This window comes from Paramisgurnus dabryanus, chromosome 19 (genome assembly GCF_030506205.2).
Source record: "Paramisgurnus dabryanus chromosome 19, PD_genome_1.1, whole genome shotgun sequence".
NCBI classification, from domain to species: Eukaryota; Metazoa; Chordata; class Actinopteri; order Cypriniformes; family Cobitidae; genus Paramisgurnus; species Paramisgurnus dabryanus.
This window is the reverse complement of record NC_133355.1, coordinates 3,433,738-3,460,600: the sequence shown is the minus strand read 5'-3', so window position 1 is coordinate 3,460,600 and position 26,863 is coordinate 3,433,738. Positions and strand designations below refer to the sequence as shown.

Genomic DNA, 26,863 nt, shown 5'->3' with positions numbered 1-26,863 from the left:
ACGCTATATACTGTATACTGCACTGTATACTCTAAACTACACTGCATACTCTCTACTTCACTGCATACTTTATACTACACTGCATACTCTATACTACACTGCATACTTTATACTACACTGCATACTTTATACTACACTGCATACTTTGAAATACACTGCATACTTTATAATAGACTACACTACACTATATACTACACTTCATACTCTATACTACACTGCATACTTTATATTACTTTGCATAGACTATACTACACTGCATACTTTGAAATACACTGCATGCTCTATACTACACTGCATACTTTATACTAGACTAGACTACACTACACTATATACTATATACATATCTTTATACTAGACTAGACTAGACTACACTACACTATATAGTGTATACTACACTGCATACTTTATACTACACTGCATACCCTATACTACACTGCATACTTTATACCACACTGCATACTCTATACTACACTGCATACTTTATACTAGACTACACTACACTACACTACATACTCTATACTACACTACATACTCTATACTACATTGCATATGCTATACTACATTGCATACTTTACACTACACTGCATACTTTGAAATACACTGCATACTCTATACTACATTGCATACTTTATACTAGACTACACTGCACTGCATACTCTATACTACATTGCATACTTTATACTAGACTACACTGCACTGCATGCTTTATACTACACTACATATGGATTGATTGTTTATGTGTTCTGCACATTTCAGTGATTTGAATATGATTCATAAGTCTACAATATGTCCTCATTTAGATAACTTGTGTGTGTGTTTGTGTACTCTTGGTGTAGTTTCTGTATGTGTGTGTTTGTGTGTAAATCAAAGTCATGTTTCTCAGATCTTTAAATCACACGTCCATCTTCAGACGTTTGTTGAGGTGTTGTGAGAGATTGATGAACATTATTGTGTGTTTTTCAGGAGGGGAAAGAAACACAGCATCATCTTACGAACTCAACTGAGTGTTCGGGTTCACTCGTGTATCGGTGAGTCTTCACAGATTAAACACATCCTCAACACTCACTGTCACTGTAGATTTATTCTGTTTATGACAAACACACACTGACACTGAGTGTGAAAACTAATGCCAAGAAATAACTCACACATCTGTTTAAGTCATTATAGACACATCTGTGAGCATTAAATTATACCCATCTCTCTCTCTCTCTCTCTCTCTCTCTCTCTCTCTCTCTCTCTCTCTCTCTCTCTCTCTCTCTCTCTCTCTCTCTCTCTCTCTCTCTCTCTCTCTCTCTCTCTCTCTCTCTCTCTCTCTCTCTCTCTCTCTCTTTCTCTCTCTCTGTATGTGTGTGGTTATCTGTTCAGTGATAGTGTAGCTATTTCTGAATTGCAGTTCAAGCATTTCATTGGCTGTTGCTTTTAGAGACCGGGTGAGGTCATAGGTCAGGGGGTGTGAGGGGGGTCGATCAGGTTTACTTCACTTGTCTGTTGTATGAAGGCTGTAAGCACACAGTGTGTTAGAGAGATTGTACTGTACCACTTTAAGATGATCAGTCTGATCTCAGATCTGCTGGAGAATCTTAATCTTGAGAATAAACTCTAAGGGTTTATGTAAGGAATAATTGACGACGGGCCATTGAATTATAATAAAATAATGCACACCCAAGGTGGTAATGCGGCAAGACGCATAATTCAAAAATTATTTGAATTTCAAATAATTCAAAGGACCGGAGTCAATTATTCCTGTTATACCACGGTTACCACAAACATTGCTCTGGTGTCTATTTTTAAGACATTTGATAAGTTGAGTGTGCGGTTATCAGAAATTAATGCATACCCACGGGACATTTCTCAGCCAATCAGTATACAGCATTCAACAGACCCGTGGTATAAATGGTTATAGTTGCTGTGAGTGAGTTTTTATGCTCTTAATTCACACAATGATTTTTAAACATTGTGCAGCATTACAGTCAGTGTGTGTTTGTGTATCTGATGATGTTTCATTTCACCTCCATATTGATGACATTCACTTGAGGAGAGAGCTTGTGTTATTTCCTAAATGACTGATGGTGTAATGTTGAGACACACACACACACACACACACACACACACACACACACACACACACACACACACACACACACAGTTCATGATATGAGTTGTCATAGAGCAGCAGTGATGTGAGTCTGTAAACTGATATCAGATAAGCAGCAGTGCTCTGAATTTAGCATCATGGTGATGTTGTTCCTGTCACAAGTGACCCAGAGAAACACCCGGCTAACTCTGATATCTATAGAAACTGATGACAAGACAGAAGTATGCGTGTGTGTGTGTGTGTGTGTGTGTGTGTGTGTGTGTGTGTGTGTGTCTGTGTGTGTGCGTGTGTGTGTGTGTGTGTATGTGTGAGAGAGAGAGAGAGAGAGAGAGAAAGAGAGAGAGAGAGAGATCATGATAAAGATAAGAGTCTGAGATCATGTTTCATATAAAACATTCAGGATTAATCAGGTGAATCTTCTGTTATAAGATTTATTGATTTAATTCTTCTGTTTTGACCCAAGGCTTTATTTGAATTATTTGCAGCAGTGATTTGTGTGTTTGTTTGTGTTTCAGTAGTGGATTTATATTATTTACTTTATAGTAACAATATTCTGTTGTATGTCCTTCTATAAACATGAGTTTGTGTGTTTGTGTTTGTGAGTAAAGCAGATAAAAACCTGACCTCATGATAAACACACAAATAAACCACAAATAGTGTGAGCTGCTGCTATTTGAATACATTTGTATATTTTATGGCCTCATTGTTTCACTGAGCCATTGTGTATGCAAGTGTGTTTCTAGTGTTGTGTTTTAGAGTTAATGTATGACCCTTGTGTGTGTGTGTGTGTGTGTGTGTGTGTGTGTGTGTGTGTGTGTGTGTGTGTGTGTGTGTGTGTGTGTGTGTGTGTGTGTGTGTGTGTGTGTCTCTGTGTGCCCCCCACAGCATCTTTTCTTTACTGCATCAGGTTGCCATGGCAATGTGATGTCACATCCTGAATGTTAAAGCCCCCATGAAATTAAAATAAAACGTTTTACCTTTTAGTAAACATACGTTAGGCGTAAGAATAAATATGATCTGGCATTGTTCAAAACACTGACAAAATTCTCATACAGAAGTTTGGCATGGGCGCAAAAAAAGTCTATAATTGTTATGACATCACCATACACTTCAACATCTCATCAAATATCTTGTCCAATCAAAAGCTCTTTAGATGCTAAAGCGTCCTGCCTTCTACATTTTGTTATAGTACATCTTTGCTGGAGCATGCCATAAATGAAACGCTATTGGTTATTTGAACAAAAACGGGGAGGGGCTTCTCAATAGTTTCATTGTTTTAATTAAACTGATGTCACCACATCAAATAATACTGCACAATTAAGGCACTTCATTGGACCTTTAAGATCTTCATCACACATCCATGAGAAGAGTCTGATCATTAGCATACTGTGTGTGTGTGTGTGTGTGTGTGTGTGTGTGTGTGTGTGTGTGTGTGTGTGTGTGTGTGTGTGTGTGTGTGTGTGTGTGTGTGTGTGTGTGTGTGTGTGTGTGTGTGTGTGTGTGTGTGTCTTGTTATTAATCAAGTGAATCTGAATATTAGTGTGCAGTATGTTTTATACAGGCGTGTCTGTGTCTGTGGTTAAAACAGAAGTGAGGTCATTCACCTCCGTCGCCCGTCAGCTGTGTTTAAGACAGATGAGGTGAGAATTTTACAAATGACTGTCACTACGGAAACATAGCGCCATCCAGATTTAGTGATGTCACATCGGTAACAGGAAGAGAGCGTCTGAGCTTCTGATATTAAAAGAGTACGGCAGTGGCATGATGTTCATTACAAACATAAGAGTCACTGAAGATATAAATACTCATGAACCACATCATTAAAGACTTAGAATCAAAAAATAATAAAGAAATGACAAAAAACAAATACCTGAAGCTTGAATATATCATGTATTGGATTATCAAGATATTCATAAGGTCTTAACAGATGATTCTGGTTTTAAACTATAACTATGTGAAGGAATAACTCAGTTGTTTATATGTTGGTTTGCTATGAGCCTGTAGTTGTTCATGAGGTTTACTTTGATTTGTGTCGTATCATACAGCTCTGGTTTTATTCTTCTTTTATAAAACTGTCTTTGTGTGGATGTAAAGAGACAGATGTAAGATCTCATTTAACTTCACCACAGACCTCCATCTGCTGCCAGACGACCGGCCGTCTCTCCTGACTCACATTCAAGAGGTTATTTTGGGCTTTTCTGCACTCAAATCATCTGCTGGTTTGCCTCATCTGAAGCTTATAATGCAGGAGCTGTTGTGTGTTTGTGTTGTTTACACAAACCGACACACACAAACACATTTGATGTTTCTCACACAATGAGATGTTGTGAAGTGTGTGATGTTTTCTGTCTGGGGAGAAGTGATGCTGCTGTGGTTTCTCTGTTGTTGTACACGGCAAAAAATGACTTTCTTGCTCATTTCTGACTTCTTTTTTAGTACAAATATCAAAAAATTCTTAAATCAAAATGCATTTTCAAAATGACCTAATACAATACAGTAAGCTTAGATTTTAGACATAATATATCAAATTCAAGTGAATTTGTGCATAAAACAAGCAAAACAATCTGCCAATATGGTTAGCAACATTTTCATTGATTATTATTGAAAAAAGGGTTTGGGGAAAAAAATTCTTACCCCATTTTTGTTTGTTTTATGCACAAATTTACTTGAATTTGATATTTTTTCTCTAAAACTAGACTTAGTATTTTTGTCTTTAAAGGTGCAGTGTGTAAATTTTAGAAAGATCTAATGACAGAAGTGCAATCTAATCTACATAACTATATTAGCAGTGGTGTTTAAAGACCTTACATAATAAACTGTATTGTTTTTTTACCTTAGAATGAGATGTTTTTATCTACATACATACACTGCGGGTCCCCGTACATGGAAGTCACCATTTTGTGCCTCCATTTCTACAGTTGCCCTATACAGATAAACTGCTCTACAGAGCGCGCTTGTTTAATATTGTATTTTGTCTTAGACAACGACATGTTTGTCCTGTGGCGAGTAGCATCTGCCTGCACAAGCGGAGACTGCAGTTTCGGGACCGCAGTCATAGGACCGCAGTTATAGGACCCTAGGTTTTTAGTGACAACGCCACCTAGCGAACTAGAGGACCAACAAAGATGGATGACAAGCAGAGTGTGAGTATCACGTTTGAATCAATTTTTATTTGAACATTAAATACAATCGTGATGCATTTCATTGGAAAGTTAACATAGCCGATTAACATAGTGATTGTGATTTGCTAAATAGTCTTGCATATCCATCATACGTAATATGGCAAGGCACGTTTATTTGTGTAGCACATTTCATACACAGAGGTCATTCAACGTGCTTTTTATAGAATAATGCTGTAAATAACTTGTTAGCACATTCGTTTAATTAAACTGTTGCATAAAAGCTTGTGTTGACTTAGTGACAGTACAAGAAAACTGTATTACGCTGGTTGTAAAAACTTGTTAGTTAGTTACTCGTTTTTTTTTTTTTTTAGTTAAAATAATATAAATATGTTTTAACTGTCACATGATCACAGTCAGCCTTTTTGACGTTACCACACAATACATGTTATGAATATGTCTCTTCATTTAGATGTGGTTTTAATGTTGATTGAGACATGTGACATTTTTATAGTCAGACATAACAGTAGGCCATCATAATAATTGACTGTTAAAATACCATGTGTTAGATTGTGTCATGTACTGTACTGTACTGTACTGTACTGTGTACCACTTTTTAACAGCATTTTTGTTAATCAGTGATTATGTTCTTTATGTACTATTTCAGTGAAGTGGAGGAATTTAATCGAATCATAGACAAACAATTGAAAAAAAGAGGGGAGAGCATCCAGTTGCTGCTGCATACATCACAATGTGTGCTTTAAATATTTAATATTTATATTTATCTATCTCTCTCTATTATTATTTTTTATCTGCTCAGATGTGCTTTATTGACATGAATGTTTCAAGAACCTTTGATCCTGTAATGAACACTATGCAATACTAATATGAACATTACTTGGTATGAAGATTGATATAAAGTTTGAAATCAAAAATTAAAGAGTTGTTGAACATGTTCAACTAAATGTTCCTGGTTTCATTCATTTCTTTATCTTTCTCTCACTTAGGAGTCAGTGAAGACGTTGTCCATGCAGTTCTTATGTTGTTCACATCATTAACAAATTTGGGTAACACTTAACAATAAGGTTAATTAGTTAACTACATTAATTGCATGGACTAATAATAAACTGCACTTATACAGCATTTATTAATATTTGTTAATGTTAATTTCAACAATTAGTAATACTTGATAGTTGGTTAATGAATTGTGAACTAACATGAAAAAACAATTAAACACTATTTTTTTGTGTGTGTTCAAATTCAACTGTTGCAATATATAATTTTATAAATACAAAAATTTTAAATCTACCCCAGAGTCATCCTTGTGTATTCCCTCTGTTCTTGAATATGTGATTGACTAAAAAGGCTAAAGTACACGATTCCTTGTTTATTTTACTTGATGAGTTATTAAATAATGCAACGTAGAGCCAATAATTACTTAACATTCCTAAAAATCAGATTTAATTTAAATAAAGAAAGCAGTATTTGGGTGTAATAAACCTTTAAAAACATCTAAAACTTTAAAAGTAGTTTAAATTGGGTGAAAATATACATTTGTGGCACTTTTTTCGAGTAGCATCTGCCTGCATCACCAGAGGCTAGAGTTTCGCTAGATGGCGCTGTTAAAAAAAACGAGGGTCCTAAAACTGCGGTCCTGAAACTGCGGTCCTGAAACTACAGCCTCCGCTTGTGCAGACAGATAATGTTGCCTGTGGCGGCTTCTCTATCCGTTCCGGTAAACGGTAGACTGAGCCATTGGTTGCAATTCACAATCTCACTGCTAGATGTCGCTAAAATCTACACATTGCACCTTTAAGTAAAAATATCTAAGTTAAATAGTAATTGCAGTGGATTCTGAGTGATTTTAAGCCCGGTGGTTTCTAGGGTGTTGCTATGGTGCTCTGAATGGTTTTAAGTGTGTTGCTAGGTAGCTGCGGCGGTTACCCAGGTTAAGGCTGGTTGACTTTACAAACACTACTAATGGTTTTAGAAAAGCTTACTGTACACAAACCGTCACAGATCTGCACTTCTCTGTCTTTGAACTTTATTTTGGTCTGTCTGGTGTCGTGTCCTCTGCGTTTCTGTCATTTGATCTTATTTTATTTCTGAAGACTGTAAGTTCAGTTTGTTTTACAGTAGCATGTACCGTGAGAGCTCGGATCCAACTGGAACCACAATCATTAAATATTACATAATATAAATTATCATTTCACCTGTATTGTAAAGTTTGTTTTTTTTGTGAGTTTCACCGAGTACACTACTGGTAGTGTCTTGGTGTGATGGTTAATATAAACACTTTGCAAAGTCATATACTTGCATGTTATTTGTATTTTACAAACTACTACAAAGTAATGGTGAGAAATGTAACCAACATCTTGTATATTTTGGTAAAAGTAAATTTATATTAAGGAAACAAGGAGATATGTGAGCGTCTGTCGTGTGTTTCTGTGCAGATTAACCACATCACTAATCTGATTTAAACATTAAGATAACCTGCTGGATTACAAACACAGACACACACATGTGAGGTATACATACAGGAATTTCAGCCAACAGCTGTCAAACAGATTTGTGTTTAAACCACCACAGACAATAATGACAATAGCAGTCAAAGAAATAAACCATCAAATGATCTTACCGGACTGAAAAACAAAGTCAACTTGAATGTTATTTGGTCCTGAATAGAGATTATACAACAGATGGCAAAATATCTGAGAGTTTAGTCAATAAAGAAGAAGAGAGATGTGTAGATATCTGGAACTTCATCACCAGATAACCAAACTAGATAACAAAACTTGACTTCATAAAGTTAATACTACACAATATATCAGTATTTATTAAATGAAGAAAGAGATTGTATCTTACTGGTGTCATGATACATTAATGCCTTTCACATAAAAGATTGAGACTTATACAAACACAACACATTGAATACTGAATCATTCATAGATGTTTATTATTCTGTTTACTCTGACATTTATGTGCACACTTATAATGTGATTATAATGGGATTTTGGCAATATTGCCATTATACTTGACCTCATGTAAACACAATACTTCACTTAAAATTATGCAATTAAGCTCATAATTGCAGCAAGTGTTTTTGTCATGCAAATTATTTTTAAACATTAGGAAATGTTCCCTCAACTGTCAACAGGACTCGCTGCCAGCAGTCTGTCTTCATCCAGAAAATCTCAAATAACACCACAACAGTGTATAAAACCATTACAGGCACTGTCATATTTTTTGTTTTCATCATGGCACCGACTAACAAAATACATCCATAAGATTGTGTTGGGAGAGCAGGACTGGACTGGAAGATGTGAAAGTGAATGTGAAAGCTTAGATGTAAATATCTGACAGAAGGAAATGCATCTGAAACACTGAATCTGAACTGAATGTGTGAATGATGTAATGTTGATGATGTGTTTGGAGGTCTGACGTTTTTGAAGCTGTTGAGATCATAGATATGTATATAAAGGCTAGATGGCTCAAGGCGGAGTCAGCTGTGTCGTCACTTGGCGGCCATCTTAGGTCAGTGCTGCCATAGTGCTGCTCCCTGCTGCTGTGGACGGAAGGTGAGTGACATACGCCAACTAAAATGCTCGTAACTTGCTGAATTCTTGACGGATTTACAAACGGTTTGGTTTTTTACAAACGTTATTAACGTGGCTATAATTCTGGATGCTTTAACATGTTTCATGAATTTTTTATTTATTTTTAGTATACGTATTCAGTGTCATAGGTACATCTTTGACGTTTATAACAAACCAATCCGTTTGAAAATCGGTAAAAAATTAAGCAAGTTATGGTCATTTAAAAGTACCTGCATTATTAAAACTCAATGCTACGAGTGAGCGAGCGCCCTGTCCTAAGATGGCCGCCAAAATGCGGACGTTCAACTCAATTGGCCATCAGCGCGGACGAGCCATCTAGCCTTTATATACATATCTATGGTTGAGATGCCCTCAGGAGTTTCATCAGTAGATGATCGATGGATTGATTGATTTTGTGTTGTGATGTTCACAGCTTGTGGGGAGGTGACGGAGATCTCACTGAACTCATTTGATCTCAGCACCATTAATCTGATCTACAGTAGATCGGACTAAACCACAGATATACTGAAGCTGGTTCATAGAGGATAGACAAGGTTTTTTGTTTGCTTTATTGACGTTTCAGTGTTTCATCAAGTTTAAGGCGGATTAGATTAACTGATGTCATATTTTGTATCTTTTCTGTTACTTTATTATTTTTTATTTTTCTATCATTCCCAGCAAGCAATAGCCATCATTTCAGTGTCTAGGTTAACTACAGACCTGATATAGTCTGGCCATGCATAACCCACTTCTAGACAAAATAAACTTGAATTTGGTTACATTTACATTTTGGGAGTTTGCATTTACACTTAAATTTGGTTATTTTGGTCGTTTTTTGCACACATTTCTTGTGAGATGTCTGATATTTTATCAGTCAAGAAGAGATATCATTAATTAATTAATTGTATTTTTATTTTATTTTGGGCTTTGGTAAGACATCTATTAAATTTTCACAGATAAAATGATGCCTTGTTTTAGCCTAGACGTCTAGCCTGTGTTTGGACGGCTTCTTATTGTTATATTAGCATGCATTTATTTAGCTGACACTTTAAAAGTGACTTAAAAATGAGATTGTGTCTATGGAGTGAACAGTAGTGTAGTCTGTAAAGCCATGTTTACATGTATGAATAGAGATGTATGTAGGGAAAGATGGAGGGGTTTTGTGAATAATCATGATGATTGATTCTCTTGGCGTCTTCATCCGCACATTCCTGTTGAGTTCTGCTGTGTTTCCATGAGAAGATCTGTGCTGGAGAGACACTTCTGATGCTTTAAAACTGATGTTTGTCAATCTACAAATGTCTCAATTCTGCTGCTACATTTGGAAAAAATATCATGTAACTATAGTCGTGCTAAAAACAAAGAAAAAAAAGAGATGTATGTTATTTGAATCTAAAAACGATGTCTTTGTCTCTGCCTCTCTAGAGAAGCTGTATGATTCAAATGGACGTGACTTGAGAAGAGCTTTGTTTTCTCTCAAGCAGATATTTCAGGTAAATACACACAAACACACACACATGTGCTGTAGTTGTAGTCAGATTAAAGACTGCTTGCGTTGTTGTCGTGGCAGTCGGCTGTTACCGTAACAACGAGCAGCTCCACGTGTCTGCGGTTGTAAAAGTGTTTGTGCTGCAGTCTGAGTTTTGTCTTTTTTCAGGATGATAAAGACCTCGTGCATGAGTTTGTGATGGCTGAAGGTCTCACCTGTTTGATAAAAGTCGGTGCTGAGGCGGATCAGAATTATCAGAACTATATCCTCAGAGGTAAGATGTTTATTTATTTATGTCAATTATTTACTGCTTTGTTTTTATTAGATAATATTCTGCTAGTATTCTGCCGATTTACATTATGTATTCTTTTCACTTCAGACTATATTTCTTGAAAGTTTCTTGTTCTTCATAAAATAATTTTCCCCTTTAGTCTACTATAGAGAGTTTTTGTTAAAGGAGGAACAGCACCACCTCGTGTTTACTGTTGTAATTACATGCAAATACTGTAAACTGATTTATTCTTTCTTATTGGGCAGTAAATACTGTTCAAATAATAATAATAATAATCTAGTGTGCTGTTATAAATGAATTTTCTTTAAGAGCTGCTTGACAAATTTTCTTTAAAGGAATAGTTCGGCCAAAAACGATATTAAACCCATGATTTACTCACCCCCAAGCTGTCCGAGTTGCATATGTCCATCGTTTTTCAGACAAACACATTTTCGGATATTTTAGAAAATGTTTTAGATCTTTCAGTTGATTAAATGTAATGTTACGGGGTCCACGACCTTCAAGTCCAAAAAAAGTGCGTCCATCCTTCACAAATTAAATCCAAACGGCTCCAGGATGATAAACAAAGGTCTTCTGAGGGTAATCCGTGCGGTGTTGTTGTAGAAATATCCATATTTAAAACTTTATTAATGAAAATAAATACCTTCCGGTAGCGCCGCCATCTTAGACTCCTCTGTACTCAGGAGAGAGTATTAGCGTAGTGTACGCACTTTTCTTAGTGACGTATGACAAATTCGGAGGGCGGGGGCACAGAGCAGCAGCAGAGAAACCTCCGTAGGCTGCGTAAGCTCTCATCCTGAATGCGGACGTGACTAAGTTGGCGGCGCTACCGGAAGGTATTTATTTTCGTTAATAAAGTTTTAAATATGGATATTTCTACAACAACACTGCGTGGATTACCCTCAGAAGACCTTTGTTTATCATCCTGGAGCCGTTTGGATTTAATTTGTGAAGGATGGACACACTTTTTTTGGACTTGAAGGCATAAGGGTCTTATCTAGCCAAACGATTGTTTTTTTGGGCAAGAAAAAATAAAAAATATGCACATCCGTGACCTCTTGACGTGATGACGTATTATGTGAGGTCGCGCTGGCGCATCTCAGGACCAGAGGAAGACGGGAAGTTGTTGTTTAAAAGTGCATATTTTTTATTTTTCTTGCCAAAAATGACAATCGTTTGGCTAGATAAGACCCTTATGCCTCATTTGGGATCGTTTAGAGTCATTTGAAACTGCAATTTGAAACTGCATTAAAACTGTTTAGTGTTGGAGTCCATTAAAGTCCATTAAAATCCTCAAAAAACATAATTTCTTCTCGAATGAACAAAGAAAGACATAAACATTTTGGATGACGTGGTGGTTATTATCTGGATTTTTTTAAAGAAAATTGACTAATCCTTTAAATATGATTATTAAGAGATTGTATCTGTATGTAAATCTGCTTGATAATAACAAACTGTGATTGGTGCATCATGATATACGCTGAATAAAGTAACGGCTATCGTCTGACAGCACTTTTTTATGTGTCAGTCACCAATAATTGAACAATGAAGCTGTCAAACTGTCACAGACCTTATGTGGTGGTTTCCCAGACAGGGATTAGTTTATGCCAGGACTAGGCCTTAGTTTAATTATGAAATATAACTAGTTTTAACAAACATACCTTACTAAAAACATTACTTGTATGCATTTTGAGGCAAAACAAAGGGCACTGATGTATTTTAAGATATGTAAGTGTAAGTTGTTTTCAGTTTGGACAGATCTTACATTTATTTTAGTCTAGGACTAGTTTGTTCTCTGTCCGGGAAACCACCCCTATATTAGTCAGAGAAAAGTTTAATTACCTGACCAATCAGAATCATCAGCAGGACCACTAAGCCACACCCACACTACGTTTATTGTATTTAGCGCTCTGTGTTTTATTTGTGTCTCTGTAGCTTTAGGTCAGATCATGCTGTATGTGGATGGGATGAATGGGGTCATAGGTCACTCTGAGACCATACAGTGGCTCTATCATCTCATTGGCTCAAAGGTAACAAACCAGAATCAAACTACAATTACTGATGATTAAATAAAGACTGACTGTATGTTCAGAGATGTGATGTGTGAGTTTGTGTGTGATTGTGTTGTAGTTTCGTCTGGTGGTGAAAACAGCCTTAAAACTGCTGCTGGTGTTTGTGGAGTATTCTGAAGCCAACGCAACACTGATCATCCAAGCTGTTAACAGTGTGGACAACAAAAAAAGTACACAAACACGCACATACACACACATATGCACACACTTGTGTGGTTAGTTATTGGTTTTACACATTTGTGACAACTAAAGGTGTGTTTGTGTGTTAGGCTGTAAGCAGTGGTCAAATGCTATGGAGATTTTATCAGAGAAGGACGGCGTGGACACAGAACTTCTGGTGTATGTCATGACTCTCATCAACAAGGTCAGAAACACATACACACACACACACACACACACACACACACACACACACACACACACACACACACACACACACTGATATTGTCTCTGTTGATGTGTGTATCAGACACTGGCAGCTCTTCCGGATCAGGATTCGTTTTATGATATGGTTGATGTTCTGGAGGAGCAGGGGATGGAGGCTGTGTCCCGCAGGTATCTGGGCCGCAAGGGAACCGATCTGGACCTACTGGAGCAGTTGAATATATATGAGGTGTGATGATATATTAAACATCTGTCAGACATCACAGACAGATCCAGATTCCTCAGCCTTTCAGATAATCACCATTTATTCACCACAGGCGACTCTTCGTCATGAGGACGGTGATGAAGACTGCTTACCTCCGTCCTCCGGTCGCCGCGAGAGACGCCGCTCCAGTGTTGGGGGAGAACAGAGGCACGGTTTGCAGAGACGTCGAAGCCGCAGGCATTCGTTGGGTAGATCAAGCCACGCCTCCCCATGCCACACAAATGGACAGGACATTAATGAAAGGTGAGAGACTCTGACAGCGTTTTAAAGCATCATAGACGAGCTCGTGACTGCTACAGGATTTCTGCATTTGTTTGTGAATGATTCGTGTATTTTGTTGCTCCAGAACACATTTGATGCACAACACAAATCATCTGCCAGCCATGTAAGTGTTCACGCTGTTCAACAGAGCAGGTGTCCACTGTTAACACTGATCTGAGAACAGTTCATTCACACATGAGTCAGACAGGTTTCTTTGTGAATAAACAATGTGTTTTTGCCTGAACTGGTCCTATATCAGCGTTAGGGCTGGGTATTTTAACCGAATAGTTGATATGATTATTTTTTATATGGTTTTGATTTAGTCTAATGGGGCGTACACACCAAACACAAATACAACGATTTGCATGAGTAGATTACATATAAAGTCAATGTAAAGACGCAACCTCGCGCAGGGCGATGCAAATTACGCAAATTGGGTGGCGCAATGTCCCGAGAAAACACGTGCTATTCAAATCAAATGCATCTTCGCGCTAGTTGAATATTTTCACATGACACAAAAATACACAAAGTTAAATCCTGCAAGGAATCTGGAGCAAGGAACATGATGCTTCGCATTTGGTGTGTACAAAGCATAATGGGGTATACACACTAAACGCAAATTTAACGATTTGCACGATTAGATTACATACAAAGTCAATGTAAAGACGCAAACTCATGGGGGTAATGCGAACGACGCAAATTGGGTGGTGCGATTGCTATGAAAACACGCACTATTCGTCTTAAACGCATCTTCGCACAAGTTAAAAATATTCAACTCAAGCGAAAAATCTGCATGACACAAAGTTTAATCTCACGAGTAATTTAGAGATGAGGAATGTGATGCTTTGCGTTTGGTGTGTACACAGCATTAGTTATTAATATTTTATTTAAAAAAATATTTTTTGCAGACATGGAATTAATTTGGTGTGCTGTCACTTTAAGACCTATGTGCTGCTTTTAAAACACATCCAAATGATAAACTTTTGTTATGAGGCAGTTCTGACAACGGTCCCGAGCATCATTCACGCTTGCCCGGTCCATCAGGCACATTAAGAATCCATTCAGGGATTTCCTGAAGCGATATTGTTTTGCTTAATTGAAGCTTGATTAAAATCGGAAAATCTATATTTTTTACCCAGCCCTAATCAGTCTGACTGTTCACACATCTGACGTCTTTGTTATTGTGTTATGGGCACATGTGCTGTGTGAATGGACAGAATCACAGCTGAATGAGTCTTGATGTGATCACACAACTAAAACAAAACACTTAAAGTCCTTTCAACCTGAAACAACACTTTTAACACACACACACACACACACACTTATGAGATGTATATGTATTTGTGCTTCTGGCTGCTTTCTCGCTCGTTCTCTCTCTCTCTCTCTCTCTCTCTCTCTGTGCTTGTGGTGTTTTTTTTCTTGGCATGATCAGTGTTTGTCATACCGCTGCAGAGAGGAAGATGAGGATGAAGCTCTGCTCACAGAGTCTTCTGATGATGATGATGATGATGAAGGGGAAATGAATCCTTCATCATGTGTCATCAGGTATTTTAGTGCAGAGCTGACAGTGAGACACGAGACCATCAGGTCCTGAATACAGTACAGCAAAATATCCAGATGCTTTTCATCCCAATGTCTGAATGAAACCTGAGAGGTTAAATTCATTTATATCAATGTTCCTCATGCATTGTTGAGATGCACCGATCGACCGGCCACAGGCCGATTTTACGCATGATTGGCCGGATCGATAACCAGCAGGTCAGTCTGACGACATTCAGATTCTGTTTATTGGCAGTTGTACAAGCAAAAACGTCACAGCCACACGCACACTCGCAGTGAAAGCAGATCATGACCTGTTATCCAACAGCTGCATTTATTTAATTCTGTACCCAGTAATGTGATCCGTTTTATATAAAGACCACGACCTGAACCACCCGTAACTATTGATTCCTGCTCTGATCCACAAATGAAAGGTTGATATTATTCCACCAGTTCATTTGCCCATGTGCAGGACCCAAACAACAACATAACTCACTGCTGAACCACCATACGATGCATAGTTGGAGAAACTAACTAGCTTGTCATGACTGTTTCCTGAAAACCTAGTAACTTTGTAGCACATTCATCGTTTGAACCATGTTGGTTCAACAATAAAGTTGATGATGTCAAGACAAGTAGGGGTGGAGTACTAAGTAATCTTTTCAGATGGATTTAATGTCAGATTATTGATATAAATAATGTACATTGCATCTTTTGTAGGCGTGTTTTAGTTCTCAGTTTTTTATTCATTCACAAGTTTCTTTATTCGTCACTAGGGCTGTCCTCGACTAAGGATTTACATATTCAAATCAGAATTGTCGAATCTTTCCATAGTCAACCGATAGTCGAATCATCTATGTTTGTCTGCATGGGTTGGGAGGGGGCCAGACCAGGTACAAATTGGTAACTTTTATTTTCTTTCACAAGCAGCACACATAAACAACTTTCTGATAAAGTGACCAAAACTGTCTTTCAAGTAATAAACGAGGACAAATTGACGATGCATTTATATATATATATATAAGGTAAAATGTAAGGCTACATTTGTTTAATTATTCCTCATAACATTTTAAAGCCACGATCTACAGAACATCACAAAAAAAACATTTTGATAACTAAACCTAAAAGAATAACAAAGGTAATCCTGCCTTGGAAACCTCGGCTAATTAAGTGTTTTTATTTAATTTGGAGATAGCTCATCAAAGCAGTCATGACAAAAAACCCGACAAATGAGAAATGACAAATAATTTGTGATTGTGACTGTAAATGATAAAAACTAATTTTTATATACAATTCATTAAACGTTAATTTATAACAAGAAAAACACTGAAATTAATGATTTTATAGACACTACGCGTTATTATTTAGCACAGAAATACCTGCTTGCTTGCTTTGACTTTGATCATCTCTGTATTCACTTTAGAAAAAGAAAGACCGGATGATATTATTTATTTCAGGAATCTCTTTGCTATCATTTGAAAGTGAACACTGACCGACCATAATATTAAATCACAAGAAAGACATTCGTGTCAGGCAGAAATAGGTTCAGTGCAGATACTAGTTTCCGTTTCATCACCGAAATAAAAAAACGGCTTACCTGTTTTGTAGTTTAACTTTTGACAAGATAACCACTCTGTTTTAAATACATTTTAAAAACTTATACTCGTCGAAAAACATCCGTTTTTTTATGTTTAGTTTGATGAACTCCTAAATGTGAGACGCAGAGCACCTATAACCCGTTCGGCTAAATAACATGCGCAAGCATGGCCAGCACGCAATAGCGCAACATCGATACAACGAAAAGCTATCCAAAATGTACAGACTTAAATTAGATCAGAATTTACGTTTATAATAAATACTATTTTTTAAATAAAATAAGGTCAGAAGTAACAAAGTGCAGAACAAAGTGCACGGAAACAAAACACAAGCCAAATAGTTAAATCAGATAACCCAAATTGATTTATAAATAAAATAAAATATAGAAATTATTAAAAGAAAGAAAGGCATAATATAATTTGCCAGCTTTGTCTTTTAAATGTAGAAACAAAGAAGCAATGGTTTATTAACATATAAACATCTTATGGACGTGTAGACCGGTCACAGGGGTTGTTGGATTTATTAACGCATTTTAAAAATATTTATTGAAAGCTGCTACTTCACATATTATTTGCAGCATTATCATAATATGCAGTATATTAATATATTGGGAGAAAGCTGTTATATGTGAAATCAGATAATGTGTGCACCCATATACGGCCAAAATTGAATGATCCTCATTTCATAACACATCTGCGACGATTCGACTGTGAGATGGGTAGTCGAATCAGGTTTCTCCTATCGATGCATCGAATCTTCGTCACTCATCCCAGGAATTCCCCAGGGTCTTAAAGGTGCAGTGTGTACATTTTAGTGGCATCTAGTGGTGAGGATGTGAATTGCAACCAACGGCTCAGTCCACTGCTCACCCCTCGCTTTTTAAACACATAGAGAAGCTACGGTAGCCGCTACCAGACAAACATGCAATTGTTGGAGACAACTTATTAAAAACACTTTGTCCATTAAGGGCTTCTGTAGAAGCATGGTGGCACAAAATGGCGACTTCCATGGAATGGGACCCTTGGTGTATGTAAATAAAAAGGTCTCATTCTAAGGTAATAAACACATAACGGTTCATTATGAAAGGTCTTTATACACCCCTGATAATATAGTTTTGTATATTATTTTGCATTTGTGTCAAGAGATCCTTCTAAAAATTACACACTGTACCTTTAAAGCTTGTAACTCTGTGCACAAAGTTTTTTATTAAAGAAAAGATAATTTTTGTTTGTAGCGTAAATGCTGTTAATTAAAGTTCTCAGAAAGAAAATCGGAATCAGTAAAAACTGGAATCGGCAGATCACACCTACAGAAAAATTGGAAATCGGAATCGACCAAGAAAGTTGCAATCGGTGCATCTCTTATTATTGTAGGATAGATTCTAACAAATTTTATTAAATGATGCTACACATAAAAGCATAAATGTAAGTGATTAACTATAACAGTGAAGGAGTAAAGGCTTTTTGATCACACATCATAATCAGTATCTGTAAACTGCCCCCGCTGTCCTCTACCGCCCCCTTGTGTTCAGTGAAGATCCTCTCAGTCAGCACACAGAAAACATAAACCCTGAAGAGAACTGCTTGACTCCGCCCCCTGATGACCCCGCCCAGCCCTCTCTACTGGCATCTCTACTCGCACACCGCAAGTTGTCCGTCAGCGTGCCGCCAACCAATGAGGTGAGCCCTCCTCTCCGCGGATCTGCTCGGCCTCTGGACCGCCTGCCGTACCTCCCGCACTCGCCCTTCTTCCTCTTCTCTTATGATGAAGAGACACCGCAGGAGAAGAGCAGGTAGATGACCACATATCCCATGATGCACTGCTGTAGAGCATGTTCACGTGTGTTTCACTGGACTGAAGCACCTGACAGCGACCTCCTGCACCTCCTGATGTTGCTTTCTGTCTCACTTCATGTTCGTCTGTTTCTCACTGGAGTTAAAATGACACGATGTTGTGCTCACATACACACGCGTGATGATTTGTCGTTCTACTGTATGGTTTATCAGTGGGTTCATGTGTTGATGAGTTTGTGTAACAGCTGTATCACACATAACACCACATCTGATTGATTCACCCAGAAGCATTCATTTATTAATTCATTCAATTCAATTTTTCAATTTCAATTCTCTTTCTCTCTGTCAGGTCATTTTCCGCCGTCAGTTCTCCATCATCATCAGTCAGACAGCAGAATGAGAAGTGAGTTTGAGGTCTGCAGACTTCACAGCTGATGAAACCGAGGCTGTGTCTGAAATAACACCCTGTCCCCTCATTCTCTAATATAGTCCACATAAATGAGTGAATGAAAATGATTGAGTAAATTCGGACACTGAGTGCACTGCAGGTGCCATCTTGTGTTTGTTTATTAGGCAAACACCTAACAGTGAAGGGGTATCAGCTACACATTAAATGTTGGTGATAGCTGGGCACAAAGTAACAAGATAGAAAGATAGATACGGTATCTCCTGATTAATGTCTGTCTGTCTGTCTCAGGCCAGCTCATGGTGGACTCTTGTCATCATCATATCGTCAGCATCAGGAGTCTTTGGCTGCAGAGAGAGAAAGACGACGAGTCCAGCGAGAGGAAAGACTTCAGAGGATTGAGAGAGAGGAGAGAAACCGACACAGGTTTAACACATCACTACACTCTCAATACACTTAATACACACATTAAAACCTCCTGTACTCACCTGTGTGTGTGTTTGTGTTTCTGTGTTTGTGTGCAGTCGTGACTATTTGTTAAACATGGAGGAGGCCAGACACGCTCGAGAGGAGAGGTCAGTATTATTTATTCACTACATTCATTAGACGACATACAGAAAACTGTGTGAGAGAGAGAGAGACTGATGTCACATCTTGAACTGGTTTTGACTGTTTTTCTTTTAACCTTTTTTAAAGCACTTCTCAAATCCAAACCATTTGTGACCCGTGCTGGCAAAATGAGCAGATTTTCATTGAATTTTCAAATGAGTTATTTATTTTGACATTCTTTATTAAAAAACTTCAAAACGTTGTTTGATTTGTTGGAATCTGACACAAAATGACAGATCTACACCTGTTTGAAGTTGATAAAGTCAGCAAAGTCAGTTTTAAGAAAAATTGAGTTAAAGATTTATTTAAGGTTCAAAAGCAAAATCACTTCATCCATACCTTAAAATCACAGTTAAACTAACAGATTTAGCAAAAAAAATCTATAGGAAAAATATATGTTCAACTTTTTTCTTTATTTTATTGTTTGATTGACATTGATACAGACAGATTTAAGATCTACTGTAATGCAAGGGTTTAATATAATCTTACACATCAGATCACCCAACAGTTAATAAAATAATTACAGATTATATCTGCTTGAATTATTGTCAAAACAGATATTTATAAACCTGTAACTCTGTGAATGTTTGTATATATTGGGTTTGTGCGTCTGTGCATCCTTCAGATCTATCAGTCAGCGTAAGGAAGATCGTTTTCATGTCTTATCTTTCTTAATAACTCTTTAAACATACAAGCAAGTCCTGAACTTTATTTTCTTATTCCTGCATGTTTTAAAAACAAAAACAAAATATCAGATGCACGTGGATGGAGACGCATCTTTGTATTAGATTAAGCATTTAGGACGATACACCTAAAGATGTACAAATAAAGATCATTTTAGATGTTTAATGACTATTTAGGGCATTAATATCGCTAGACGAGGACTTACTGTACGTATTTTTATCAAAACCTCGATTTCACCAAAATCAATAATTATACTTTCTTTTACCTGTAGCTCAAAATTAGACAGTGCTCATTCAGACTCATTTTGCCAGCATGGGTCACAATTTTGCAAAAATGCAAAAAGTGCAAAAGTTTGACAATATAAAAGATTTTATAAACCAAAAGGAGCACACAAGCTGGATTCATAGCTAAGAAACCTGAGAAAACCAAATAAAGTGAAGGATTGTTTATCGTTTGTTTACTGAGTTCACCACAACACAGACTTTGTGCTTATTGCAGTTATTTACCTGAATCTCTCTCTCTCTCTCTCTCTCTCTCTCTCTCTCTCTCTCTCTCTCTCTCTCTCTCTCTCTCTCTCTCAGGTTTAAGACGGCAGAGCGTCTCGCTGCTGAGGAGTTTGAGAGAGAGCGATTACGTTCAGCACCTCGTGGAATCAGTCTCACTCTGAGTCCATCTGACAACTGTCAATCATCCCGCAGTTCCACACCCACCTCTATGACATCACAGGATGACCAGGACACACCTGTCGAGTCATGCCTACCATCTGAACCAGGTAAACTGACAGATATCAGCTAAACCAAATCTAATCATGTAGTTTATCATTATAACATCTGTCATAGCTGTTAGAAAATAATAATATTTTATTCAAAAGTATTTTATCAAAAAATAGCATGCAGTAAGTGGAAATAAAGAGAGAAACCATTAGTTTTGTTTTAATTGTAGATCAATGGATTGAAAAGCGTCTAAAAGATTTGTTTTTTAGATGTGACAGTAAACAATTTTATTATTTCCTTTTGCTTTTTAGTCAGAAATCTTGTAGTCTCTGTTGATGTCTTTCACAGCACCTGGGGTTCATATGAATTTTGCACATGTTCAACCTGTCAAATGATTTAAACATCTGCCTTCTGTTTTATTCTTTCATAGCTTTGGGTTTTCTGTTTATATCACACAGATGTTTTGGTAACACTTTACAATAAGGTTTTATTTGTTAACAATTTGTTAATTCATTAGCTTACATAAACTAACAATGAACAATACTTCTACAGGGTTTATTCATCATACTTCATTTCAGCTTTTCCAACACTAACATGAACATACATGTTGAACAAACAATCGTGTTTATCGTGTCAGTTAATGCATCTACTAAAGTTTACTTATACAACCTTTTGTTACCAAAAAATAATTTCTTTAAAGTAATAATAAACTGATATTATCTGTATTATATATAAACATAGTGAAACGTTTTATAAAAGGTGAGTGAATGTGTTGGAAATATAAACTTCAGCTGTGTTCAGATGTTTGTGAGCTTGCGTGAGGAAACTGTTCTGGAGTCAGTGAGTCTTAGTTTAACTACTTTAAATGGGCACAGTCATGACTGTAAATACTGTAACACAAACGCACACACAAGGAAATGAGCTGGGGGTCACTGCAGTCTTACAGGAAGTGTGTGTGTGTGTGTGTGTGTATGTTTGTGTGTGTATATTGACACAAACAGGTGTGTATCCTGTTCATATCCATGATCTACTGTAGCTGTGTTCTGATTGGTCGAGCAGATGTTATTTCACAAGGCCTCAAAGCACTCACAGGAAATCATAAATGCAGAAACATGCAGAACACATCTTTAATTTTTACAAATATCAATGTAAATTTTTTTACATAGAGATGTAGTCAGCTTTTTGTTCGGTCAGATGTGTGTGCAGTCCAGTTATAAGTTACCCAAAATGTCATTGCATTATTCCCCACAGGGTTGATTACTGTATTAGATAATCTGTGATGTCCATGCATGATGGTTGTATAACTCTACCTTCTTCCCAGATCCAGATGTAACGCCAGCTTCGGAAGTTGAGGAGAAAGACCAAGAGGAACCCACAGAAGAACCAGAGGAGGAAGAGGAAGCGGAGGAGTTAAGTGCTGAACAGGAAGTGGGCGAAGCTGAGGAACAGGTGGAGGAGGAAGAGGAGGAGCCTGAAGTGGAAGCTCAAGATGAAGAGGCGGAAGACAGCGGGATTTTGAGCGATAAAGAACGTCAGAATGAAGAAGTGAACGAGAAAGACAACTGCTCCGCCTCCAGCATCTCTTCAGCCAGTAGTACACTAGAAAGAGAAGACAGACTCACTGGAGTTAACACTGAGACCGGTGAGAAAAGACAATGTTTACCAGTACATTTCTGAAGTAACGAGCAAAGTAATGCATTATAAATGTAAATGATCCTCACATCACATTACACAAAGTAATGCAAGTTACTTTTCAATTTAATTCATTTGGTAAAATTTTTTACATAGTAACGTATAATTCTGCACACTATGCGTGCACGCCTGAGCGGGAACAGCTTGAGTCAGAAATGGAGATGGCTGGCCAGAGAGAGAGAATTTTTGCGATAAACATATTATGCCAAGCCATATTTTTTATTTTTTTCCTGAAGGAAATAAAATAGGAGTCACTAGGAAAAGTCACACAATACCAAGTGTTTCAAAACTTCTTGTAAACCAAAATTTTTTTTTCAGTGTCCTATGGCTGAATGTCTGTGGTGCTGAACTCAAGCTCATCAGGTGTTAGTAGATCACCTGCACCTCATCAGCTCAGATTATTTGCGACCCTGAACTAATTTGCGTTGCTTTTACTGTACGTTCACACCGCCGCAGACTTGAGCTTCCAAAGTTACCGGAAGTCATTCATTTACAATGGAAGCTGGCTTCTCTTAGCTGCAAGGAGCGTCAAATCCATCGGCATCGCGTTTTGGGCATTTTGAGCGACCAGAGCGTCAATCAGAAAGTTGAAAGAAGCTCAACTTTATGTTAATGAGCTATGACACGGTTCAGCGACTACCAAACATTAGTTCCAAGAAGACAGACTTCAGAGCAACCAAAGCGTCAACAAGCTTCCCCATACTTTTTGACAAGCGTCCTTGATCAGGCGGCCTGAGCTTCTTTGGAAGCTCAAGTCTGCGGCGGTGTGGACGTACAGTTAGTAGATTGTGTTGGTGATTATGGAAAACAGCTGTTGCGCCTGTGTTATTTATTTTGCACCTTTTTAGTACGTAACCCACAGATATTACCACTCCCATCGACCATTCCCTCTCCCATTTTTTGGAATGGCGCCCTTGCGCTTATTTGCCGCGTTTAGTAAATCTGGCCCTTAATCATTTTCCCATTTTATGTGGTTTTAAATATTGTAAAAAAGCACTATATAAATACATTTTAATTAACGTTATTCTCTCTTTTGTCTGTGTCTGTACTGCAGGTCAGTGGTCTCAGAGCATCAAAGATGTCAATGTGAATGAAGAACGAAACAAGATCCTCAACAGTAAACTCTTTATGTTGGACATGCTGTATTCACAGAGCAAACAGCCCTCAGAGGAAGATGAGGATGAGGAGGAACAAGATTCAAGAGAGAAAGAACAGACTGAAGATTCATCTTTGTCGACGCAGGAAACACAGCCTCCACAGGAGGACGACGTCCACCATAAAAGCGAAGAAGAAAAGAAAGTGGAGAACCAGAGCAATGTACGAGCGTTTGCCGAGCGTTTCGGAGACCTGGTGAAGGGTCTCACCTCTCCGCCGGTAGAACCCAAGGAAGCCCTAGAGAAACAGCCGCCTCCTCAACCTCCAAAAAAGGAGTCCGACTACATCTGGGATCAGTTGATGGCGAGTCCTCGGGAACTCCGCATCGGTGACATCGACTTCACCGATCTGGGAGAAGAGGAGGATCGGGACGTCCTAGATTCTGAAAGTTTTCTCAGCTCTGGAGATTTACCCCCGCCGCCGCCTCCACCCCCCTGCCCCTTTAATCTACCACCACCTCCTCCTATGTTCGGTTGCCCCCCACCTCCCCCCATGTTCAACATACGAATTCCTCCTCCCCCTCCCTGTTTCTCCTCCTCAGCCCCGCCTCCCCCTCAGCACCAGTCCGGGTCGCCACCATCGCCTCCGCTGTTCCAAAAAAAGAAGAAGACTATCAGGCTGTTCTGGAGTGAGGTCCGACCTTCTGACTGGATCTACCGTCACCACAGGCGAAGTCAGGAGTCGCTTTGGACCAGACTCGAACCTGTTAAACTTGACACCTCTAAACTCGAGACGCTCTTTGAGACCAAATCCAAGGAGATGCCCATAACCAAGGTAAGATGTGGATCTCAAACAACAACAGGTAATAGAGGTCTTCATGGGTCCACTTAGATCCAAAACCTGAGGTCCGACCCAAGACGAAGTTTTGTAGTATAATTTCACAGTTTGTTTATTTCTAACAGAAAACCGCAGCAGATGGAAAGCGACAGGAGATCATTGTCCTGGATCCTAAACGCAGTAACTCCATTAACATCGGTCTCACGGTCCTCCCACCTCCCCGTACCATCAAAACCGCCGTACTCAACTTTGATGAATATGCGCTTAACAAGGAGGGAATCGAGGTAAAGAGGACATAAATGCTGTTGACTGCTGTAAATAAGTTGAGTTGTGATGTCATGATTATTTATGAGTGAACACCATCTCTATCTGTCTGTCTGCTGTAGAAAATCCTCACCATGGTTCCCACAGAGGAGGAGACCCAGAAGATTCAGGAGGCTCAGTTGTTGAATCCTGATATTCCTCTGGGCAGCGCTGAGCAGTTTCTCCTGACGCTGTCGTCCATCAGTGAGCTCAGGGCCCGTCTGCAGCTCTGGGCTTTTAAACTGGACTATGAGGTCACTGAGAAGGTGAGAGACTGTGGGTTTGTCTCTTGTTCACTAGTCAGGGGTTCAGCCATTTTAAGGGCGGTCTTAATCGCAAAATCCTGTTCAGAGAGATGTTTTTGGTATTGCATTATGGTTTCACAAGGTGTTTTAGTCACGTCACTGGAAAAGTCATCATCTAGGGCTGGTTGCACCAGCTACGTCCGGCTTTGTGAAAAATACTTACGCTTGTTGCAACATCTAAAACTACGACCAGGCGTAGGTTTGTGTGTGTCAAACGTCCAGAGTTGTCCGCTTTTTCCCTCTGACGCTGGAGATACATGTACTATTAGATGAACATCATGCTCCACAATCAAAAGACTCCAGTAATAAGAATGTTTAGGAAACAAATGTGCTGATCGCGCTGTAGGAACAGGAAATTTGATTTCCAACACAGGGTTCCCACACCTGAGTTAACTTCAAATTCAATGATTTTTCAAGGACTTTCCAGGTCCAATACCCTCAAATTCAAGGACTAAATGTGGGGACACATTTCAAGTGAGAGCAAGGTTACATCGTGTTATCTTTTAAGATACATTGTTACAGTTCCCTTTTGAGGGAACTCGCGCTGCATCACTGCGGTGACGCTTTGGGGACGCCTCCAGGGGTAAGTGCGTCTGAATGTGTATATCAAATTCAACCAATGGTGAGGCTTAACGACAAAGACAGGGTGACGTAGGAGTCAGGAAGTATATCGCTATCTGAAATATTGCCAAAGACGGCGTTACAGGGACACAGGAAGTATGGCAAGGGAGACGCGGCGTCTCGTTCCCTTCTCAGGGAACAAGTTACATACGTAACCCGAGACGTTTTCATGTGTCAAACACAACTATGCAAAAAAGAATTTTAGTATAAATCAACATTCGCATACAGAAGATATAAGGATTTAAAGTGAACAGTTTAGCACGTGTGCTTAAAAAGTCTAGAATTTTTATGATATTATCCTACACTACACAGGGAATAATATGGATTTTTTTTTCCAAAAAACTTCTTGCATAAAATAGATTCAAACACTTTCAATGACCTGTATCTATGTATGTATATTTTCAAAAACTTCCCAGGGCCTTGAATCCCCCCCCCAGATTCACAAACTTTCAAGGACCTGTGGGAACCCTGCCAGCAGTCACATTGGAAATTCTGTGAAATCATTCTTCTCGATTATTGTCCTTGTTCTGTGATGTCATTTAATGACATCATTATCTGAGACTTGTTATTTAATAAGTTTAATTAACCATGTGCTGTTTCCTGTTGGACAGGAAGTGGCTGAACCTCTACAGGACCTGAAGGAAGGCATGGATCAGCTGGAGAAGAATAAAACGCTGCGATACATCTTGTCCACTCTGCTCGCTATCGGCAATTTCCTGAACGGAACGAATGTGAGATTTGCACACGTTAACTTACACACCAATGTATGAAATTCAGAAGGTTAAACTGACAGGGTTTTTTTTTTCTCTACAGGCTAAAGGCTTTGATCTGAGTTATCTGGAGAAGGTTCCAGAAGTAAAGGATACGGTCCACAAACAGTCTCTTCTGCATCACGTCTGCAGTATCGTTGTGGAGAACTTTTCAGACAGCAGTGACCTTTACTCGGAGATCGGAGCGATAACACGTTCGGCTAAAGTAAAACGAACATCTACAGTCTAAGGCTTCAGTCACACCAAAAGCGCTTTAAACGCTTGCAAACGCAAGGCGCGACGCACTGCCTTTTTTAAAAAAAGAGCAGTGCGACGCGGCTTTTCATA

General features: G+C 38.4%; 1 protein-coding gene across 1 annotated transcript in view; it reads left to right on the top strand.

The window, feature by feature from the left end:
• Positions 1-26,863, top strand: part of fhod3a (formin homology 2 domain containing 3a) — a 37,500-nt gene that overhangs the window by 5,661 nt on the left and 4,976 nt on the right. Inside the window, exons 3-20 of the mRNA XM_065283958.2 lie at positions 964-1,028; positions 10,236-10,303; positions 10,468-10,573; positions 12,527-12,621; positions 12,722-12,833; positions 12,933-13,027; positions 13,133-13,276; positions 13,365-13,555; positions 18,851-18,904; positions 19,199-19,333; positions 19,432-19,482; positions 20,782-20,972; positions 22,235-22,555; positions 23,660-24,534; positions 24,663-24,821; positions 24,924-25,106; positions 26,378-26,497; positions 26,580-26,741. Coding sequence (XP_065140030.1) covers positions 964-1,028; positions 10,236-10,303; positions 10,468-10,573; positions 12,527-12,621; positions 12,722-12,833; positions 12,933-13,027; positions 13,133-13,276; positions 13,365-13,555; positions 18,851-18,904; positions 19,199-19,333; positions 19,432-19,482; positions 20,782-20,972; positions 22,235-22,555; positions 23,660-24,534; positions 24,663-24,821; positions 24,924-25,106; positions 26,378-26,497; positions 26,580-26,741 — 3,127 coding nt within the window. The remainder of the gene's footprint in view (positions 1-963; positions 1,029-10,235; positions 10,304-10,467; positions 10,574-12,526; positions 12,622-12,721; positions 12,834-12,932; positions 13,028-13,132; positions 13,277-13,364; positions 13,556-18,850; positions 18,905-19,198; positions 19,334-19,431; positions 19,483-20,781; positions 20,973-22,234; positions 22,556-23,659; positions 24,535-24,662; positions 24,822-24,923; positions 25,107-26,377; positions 26,498-26,579; positions 26,742-26,863) is intronic.